The sequence below is a fragment of the Verticillium dahliae genome, genomic scaffold (assembly GCF_000150675.1).
Source record: "Verticillium dahliae VdLs.17 supercont1.5 genomic scaffold, whole genome shotgun sequence".
NCBI lineage: Eukaryota > Fungi > Ascomycota > Sordariomycetes > Glomerellales > Plectosphaerellaceae > Verticillium > Verticillium dahliae.
The window spans coordinates 1,112,495-1,119,875 of record NW_009276938.1 but is presented as its reverse complement, the minus strand read 5'-3'; the positions used below and the strand labels follow the sequence as shown (position 1 = coordinate 1,119,875).

Genomic DNA, 7,381 nt, shown 5'->3' with positions numbered 1-7,381 from the left:
TCATGTCGGCTTCCCTCCACTCTCAAACGCTACATCCACGCTCCATAGCGGGTCCCACACCACACTCTTCTTCGATGCCGCTTCACTAACACCGCTCGTCTCGCGTGCGAGTGTTGGGCCAGACGCCTGCACCCCTTGGATCAGCGGTGCTCAGGGCCCCATCAGGGAATCGATATCGTTTCGTACCTCGGCCTCCGGCGCCTGCGGCTCCTGCGCAGGCGGACTCTCCGCTGGCGCCGTACGCAGGGAGTTGGTCTCGCTCGCCACAGCGTTGCCTTTGAGAAGATGCGCACCCGCACCCAGGGGTAGGGCTTTCTTCGAATTCGTGCTGCTACGCCGACTCTCTAAGCTCTTGGACAGCGCCTTACTGACGCCCTCGATGCTGTGGCCCGCGGCCCGTTGTTTGTCCTTTGCGCTGGCTTGCGCGTGGGTATGCATGTCGGCGCGAGCCTCGACATTATTCGTGGCGATGGTCGACTTGCCGAGGCCAGGTGTCGACGGCGCCCCGGCTTTGTCCTCCACAGCGTCGATCATGTACCACCGCAGTCCATCGGACAGCTGGAACGGATTATCGTCTTCGTCGTTAAAAGAGTCCGTGTCCGGAAGCTGCCTGTGGAGGCTCTTGGAGAGGTCAACAACTCGCTCCTCGATCCGCGAGATGCGCGCCACGAGCCACTCGCGTGACCGCAGTCGGTGGCTATCCTGCTCGCGCAGGAAGTAATGCGGGAAACCAACGTTGAAGGCAGCCCAAGCCCCGGAGCTTTGATTCCTTGTAGGAAGGAAGAGGGCGAGATCACCCTCTTTGAAGTGCTTGTAAGCAATCTTCTCGTGAGCATCCTTTTGCAAGGAGCGAGCCTTCTCGCGATAAGCACGAGAATCGCGCTGAAGCTTCCGTGCCAGGTGCTCAACGTCCTTGACGCGGCGGTAAATTGTCTCAGCGAACTGGTCCATATCAAAGTGGCCCAACTTATTTATAAACGCATCGTACTTGTTCTGCTCAGCTCCAATCTCGCTACTGTTCATCCAGTACAGTAGTTCCAGGTCGGTACTGTCAGCCAAGTTGCGGCTCTGAAACGTGGAAGAACGGCGGATCGATGGCTGCCCTGGGTCGGACGAGTCATTGGCAACTTGTGTCTGGCTCATGGAGCCACGTTCGGCTCTGGGGACCTTGGTAAAGGTCATGGCCGAGGAGGACTCGTCGCGAGTAACAGCGAAGCCAAGCCGTTCCAAAAGTCGACACATTCGATCGTTCTGAGCATAAATACGCTGCGTCAAGTCCTTCGTGTGGCCAGTCCGCGCGTCAAATCTTCCTGTCAGCGCCGAGTAATGATCCTGTGACACCTGAAGCTTTTCGCGGTACATGTGAAGCTCCTCTTCGAGGCTGCCCACCTGTGATTGCTTGGAAGCAAGTTCTTCGCTGATGGTTCTGGCATTCTGCTCAACTTCGTCCAGTTGCTTCCGCAAGCTTTCTGAGCCCGTCTCGCCGTGTGCAATTTTTGCGCGAAGTTCGTCCAGCTGACTGCGAGCGCCAGCGGCATCTTTCTCGAGAGCACTGACTTTGGCTTTCTCTTCGTCCAGACTTTCTCGAAGGTGCATCGCTGACTCTTCTTTCGTAGCAGCTTGTTTCTGGGACTCAGCCAGCTCATCCTTGAGAGTCGTTAGCTCTTCGTGCATTTTTTCATTGTTAGACTTGAGAACAGTCTTGTCGTTATCTGAAGACTGCAGTCTGGCGACCACTTCAGCTGACCGCGCCAGCGTGGCGTCGATCAGATCGAGCATGTCTTCGGGGAGCCTGTCATTCGGAGCAAGCTGCTCATGAAGGCTGCGTAGTGCCTTGCGTTGAGAGTCACTCGATTCCCTTAAGATGTCGAGCTCTGCCAGGGCCGTCTTGTTCTCGTCAAGCGCTGCCTGAAGCTGCTTCTCGAGACTTTCGTTTTGCTCGCGCTGTAGTCTGGCCTCGTTGCGAAGAAATTCGACTTGACCTTGAGCCTTGAGTGTCTCATCCTTCTGTTCCTTGCGAAGCCTCTCGATCTCCTGGTCAAGCGCTGAGACACGGCCATCATATGTCGCCTTCTCATTCTCCCGGGACTCGCCAAAGTTTTCCATCTCGTCTTCGTTCTCTTCGATGCGAGCTTTCAGGGTCTTAATCTCATCTTCGAGCGACTTACGCTCCTCGACAAATTCTCGTTTGAGTGCCTCCATGTTTCCAAGCAGGTCCTTCTTCGTAATGTTGGCCTCCTCCATCAGACCCTTGGTGTCCTTGTGCTGCGTCATCTGGGCGAGAAGATCTTTCTCCAGCACGGTAGAGCGTTCCCTTTCGGCAGCCACATCCGTCTCAAGCTGCTGTATCCTCTGTTGCAGTATGTCTGTACCCGCCGACGAATGGCGCCGCTCCTCGGACATAGGGGTCGACTTGATCGAAGCCGTAGAGTCGTTGCGGTCGTGTCCGAACAGAGACCCTAGGCCTGGGCGTGTTGCCTGACCTCGGTGAAGGAGGTCCTCGAGACGTCTTACTCTGCTTTCGGCCGTCTTGAGCCTGTTCTCAAGCTTCATCTTGTCTTCTTGCAGCGTTCGGAGCAAGTCATCATCGCCGCGGATCATCAAGCCACTCCTGCCCAGTGCTGCCTCATGAACACTTCCATTCTTGAAAGCCTTGACGCGTTTCGACTGCTGCTTTGTCGGCGCATTGAGCTCATTCACAAGCTCCTGTACCTCTTCTAGTAATGCGGTCTCAGTCTGCTGCTGCTTGAGGTGCCCGAGAAACTCCTCTAGGTCGGACTTCGCCATGACTGGCCACTCCTCTTCCTCGCCTAGCAGGTTCACCTCTAGTCCCAAGATGGTATTGCTGAAGCTATCAGGCCCATATGTACTGCCGATACTCTTCTGCCACTTTTTTCGGCGTTTCGACTCCTCGTCTTGGAAGAGTGCCATCTCGTTGGCCAAGGTTGAAGAGTCAGTCTTCACCTTCTCCGTCCACTCTCGTCGCCGAATGGCTTCGCCAACGAAAGAGGAATACATGTATGGCAATTGGTGAATCAACCGAAGGTAATCAAACGTTGTCATGTCCTCATCAGACTCCCGGAGATTTTGGCACTGAGTCTTGACGTCGCCATGTAGGTTTGATATATCGTTGATCGTACGCATGAAGTCGACGGCGTCCGCCGCAATGGTGTTGCGCGCAGACGTGGCATACACAAGCATGTCGTCCATCTCTTTCGCGCGTTTCCTCAAACTTGGGATGAGTCGTTCCGTCTGATTCTGTGCCGTTTTGGAGGCTTGCGCAAGGTCGCGCTGGCCGTACTCTTGGACAATCTGGGCATCCGTATCAATCTTGCCCACAACAGCCTCAATATCCTGAAGAAGCTGCCCGGCCTCCTCGCTGTGCGACAAAGCCGAGCGGCTCACCAGATTTTCGAACTCGCCAATCAGATGTTCCAGCCCTTGGTACATGGTGTCGACAGCCTTGTCCAGGTCGCTGGCTTTCCGCGCAAACTTCTTTTCCGATGCAGCCGCCAGCGAACCCGCCTTCTTCACCGTGTCGAGCTGCAGCAAGTCGTCCAGCGTTGCTTGTTTCTTCTTGACATCCTTGGACGTCATGAAGTTGACCATGTCTGCCGAAATGGGGACATTCTTCGCGAGATCCAGGTACTGCTCCCAGTTGCTCGCCAGCTGGGTATGTTCCTCCAACGCGGGCTTGACGTATTTCTTGAGCTCCGCATATTGAGGCTCGATCTTCTTGATGCTGAGTTCGAGGTTGGCGACGGCTGCGTCGAGGCACTTGATCATGACGTCCATCTCGCTGTAGCGTTCGCGCGTCGTCTCCTCCATGCGCGCCGCGTCAGCAGCGAGGCCCAGCGCCCAAGCTTGCCGCTCGCGGCACAGCGTCTGCCACGCCGCCATGTCATGGCTGTTGTCGATGTAGTCGGGAGCCTTGGGAACCGAGTATCGTTTCGGGGCGGGGACTTCGGAGACGAGAGACTCGGCAGCGCCAGGTGTGGCTGATGTGACTCTGAGATCATAGACGTAGACTTCGCCCTACAAGCCAAAGAGTCAGCACGCCATGCAATACACAGCAGATTAGCGATGGGACCGGTCGAACCTCCTGGTGCAGCCTCGCCACCTTGACAGTCTTGCCCTGTCCCGTCAAGGCGACGAGCTGGTGCGATGGTATAGAAGTCTGGCGGGCCACCCAGCTCTTGAACTCATCGAGTGACGAGAACTGAGCCGTGTCGACGACCTGCAACCGCTGGCCCGTGTGGGCTATCAACACCTGGGTAGTCATCGCGAGACATCTCCCGACAAGAAGCTGCGTGAGAGCCTGGACGTGCTGCAATGACCGAGCTGTCGGGTTCTTCAAGCCTTGGCAGTCGGCTTCAAGATTATTATGGTTCCCGTTGAGGGTGCTGGCGGACTGCTCGTCTGTAGAGCGCCTCCGAATGAACTCGAGATTGGGTGAGAGCTGCCTGGCCGAAGCTTGGGGCGGCCGATACCGAGATAACAAACTCGCAGGCGACCATCTAATGCTTGTCTCTGGTCGTGCGTCAGGCTAGCGTGACGTCTATCCCGCGCCTTGTGACTAAGGTCACTGATTGGCGGTCAAAACGATCAGTGTAACACAGCACCAGCCACGTATGGCTGGTGAGGGGTACTAGCCACAGAGTCAACTTAACGCGTGTCGAGACGCGTTCGATTTCGATGGAAGAGAAGCGAGAGCGACAATCGACTGGCCTCGGCTTCATGATCACGGCCGAACCTGGAGGGCTTGTCACAATGGAGGCCAACTCGCCGTCACCAGACGCGCCCTCATCGGAGCTACCGCCCCTACGTCTCTCGCCAGATGAGCAACAAGTCCTCACTTTCTACGACCAACTCCGCGATCTCGAGCTTAAAGTCGCCCTCCTCAAAGCCCAAACAGCATACATCCCAGGTAAGCGGGCCCGCCAGCACCCTCTTTCCTCCCACGCTCACGAAAAACCATCTCGTGCTAACCCATGGCGCCAGACACAGCCCCAGCGGCCGAAACATCGCTCGAAGAAGCCCAGTCCGCCGCCTCGGCCGCCAAAGCAACCTACCTACTCCGCAACACAATCACAGACGCCGTCCTCACCGCGAACCCGATCCTCCAGGCCGTCCACAGCAGCACGCGCGCCACGCCGATAGAGTCAGACCTGCTGCCGTCAGTCCGCGCCCGGGACGCCGCCTCGGCGACGCTCGCCCGCAACGCGACGAGCCTGCGCGACACGCTCGACGCCCTGGCCGCGACCCGCGCTAAGGCCCTGTCCGCGGGGCGTCGGAACGCCGAGCTCGCGCAGGAGGTGCTGCGTCTCGCCGAGGAGGCGGCGCGGCGGCGAGGCGGCGGCAGCGGGCCTAAGGGGAGCGGCGGCGAAGACGACGAGACGAGGCGGGAGACGCAGCTGCTGAGGGCCGGGCTCAAGGCGAGCAGGCAGAAGTGGAAGGTCATGAAGGGTACGGCAAGCGCGATTGTGGTCGGGAGCGGGGTCGACTGGGTTGGCGACGAGGGCCTGAGGTGGATGGTGCTCGATCCCGAGGGGGAGGAGATGTGAGGACCTGCGTTTGTGTCCCTGTGCACGCCGTGGCCCGATCTCTCCACATGTGTGAAGGAAGGACGACGATGGTTTTACGTGTCATGAGCTACGATGAATGAACAACAAAGAACGACGAAACGCACTATCAGTCAGAAAATGGACAAAGTTGCGGGTGACTGTGGCGGAAACACATCTGAGGCTCCCCCATCGGAACCGACCCATCGAGACTGACGAGGACCAGTCGTTCGTCACGGGCTTCCAGACCCTGCATGAAGTGAAGATGTATGCCACCCATGCGGGTCATTCGCTAGAATGTGGTCTCGTCACAGGCCGCTTCCCCGGGCTTTCGCCCAAGATTCGCAGATAGGTGTCGAACAGCAGACCAGACAGAGCTCAGCGATCCTTGGCAGATGCCGACGTGTTAGATCTTAGCGTCGCAGGACGCTTGGGCCACTGGCTGGTGCTGAAAGATCACGTGATATGCCTTGGCCATGGAGGTCAAATCGTCCATCTTGGGATCAGAATATCTCTCGTCGGTCGAATTGTCCGAAAATGAAAAAGGTTTTAAAAGGATTGCTTTGGTTGTCGGCAATGCGATGGACGTATTGATGTCGGTCACGTGCCGTGTGTGTGTCTCTAGGTGAGACCAGCAGAAAGAGAGAGTAAATGGGTGCAGCAGCTGGGGCGCGCAGCAGACAAGTGGGAGGGGAGCGCAGACTCCCCCAAAAATCAGTCGGTCCATGCCCTGCTCGCATCAGCCAGACAACCGACGGTCGGGGCGGAGCCAAAAAGGCAGGCATTGGGTCAGTGGACAGTTTGGGTCACGCTGCGCACTGTCTCATTGGTTGCTGCAGGCATTTGAAAGGGCGCATAGCGGGTGGCGGACGGAGGGAGAGAGGGACGCCGTCTTCGACACAGTGCGAGACTCGTTTGGGCGACGGGGCTGCACACAAGTCGCTGGTACAACCGCATCAATCTCGACTGTGGAACAGGGAGTTGGGGCCCCAGCGCTCAAGGGAGGGCCAGGAAGGCCAAGGAAGAGGAGGGGAAAAACTGGTCGAGACAACTCCTCACTGGGCGCGGCATCAGTCCAGACACCTCCGGCCCTGTCTGCAGTCTAGGCGCGTGCACGCATCACTCCTCCTCCTCACCTTTCCATCCCCGTCACCAGTCGCGACTCGCGAGGTACAAGCTGTTCAGCCACCTGTCCGTGCATGACCAAGTAACACCCGTTTCGGTATTCGAGAGACCGGCTTCTCTCGTTTGCCCGAGTACTTGCCCACCACTGCCCACCTACGTACCCAGGTAAGGTAGATGGGCAAGGTGGGCAAGGGACGCTAGGTGTGTGCAGGTGTGCACTCCTGACACTCCATCAGCTCCAGCCGAGCGCCAGCACCAGCGCCGGCCTCGTCGGAACACGGAGCCTGCACACTAGGTACTCTGAGAATCTGTGGGGTCGAATGATGCTCGCTCTTAGCATCACTATGCACAGCGAGGTATGCAGTCGAGCTGGCGCCAACCAGCCTTTTTCTGCCAGCTTGTTTGTTCTTCATCTTCATCTTACCAGTCTGCACGTGGGCCTTGAAATCTGGTATCACGACTATCAGGCCGAGCCAGTAATGGTACAAAGTGAGATTGCTCACAGAATCCTTCTCTAAGCAGCTTAGACACCCCCATTTCGGCTTCTCGCCGAGCATGTCTCCGCCTGGGGGGATGGCTAGAATGGGTTCAACCTATTGGCTTGTGCTTCCCGCATGTGTAGGATGCTGGTCTCCTGGCCAATAGTAATGTAACGCACACACGCGCTCCTCACTTTGCGCATCTGGAGGGCGAAA

The 7,381-nt window shown here is 57.5% G+C and overlaps 2 protein-coding genes across 2 annotated transcripts; one reads left to right on the top strand and one right to left on the bottom strand.

Moving 5' to 3' along the window:
• Positions 1–4,282, bottom strand: VDAG_03332 (uncharacterized protein; the record flags this gene model as incomplete). Its single annotated transcript, XM_009657197.1, has 3 exons — positions 1–126; positions 187–4,035; positions 4,100–4,282. 3 exons carry the CDS (start codon positions 4,280–4,282, stop codon positions 1–3), a joined length of 4,158 nt encoding a protein of 1,385 aa, XP_009655492.1.
• A 488-nt stretch (positions 4,283–4,770) lies between these two features.
• Positions 4,771–5,564, top strand: VDAG_03331 (uncharacterized protein; the record flags this gene model as incomplete). The annotated part of the gene is made up of 2 exons (XM_009657196.1): positions 4,771–4,927; positions 5,002–5,564. The coding sequence occupies 2 exons, from the start codon at positions 4,771–4,773 to the stop codon at positions 5,562–5,564; spliced, it is 720 nt and encodes a 239-aa protein (XP_009655491.1).
• Positions 5,565–7,381: the final 1,817 nt, after the last annotated feature.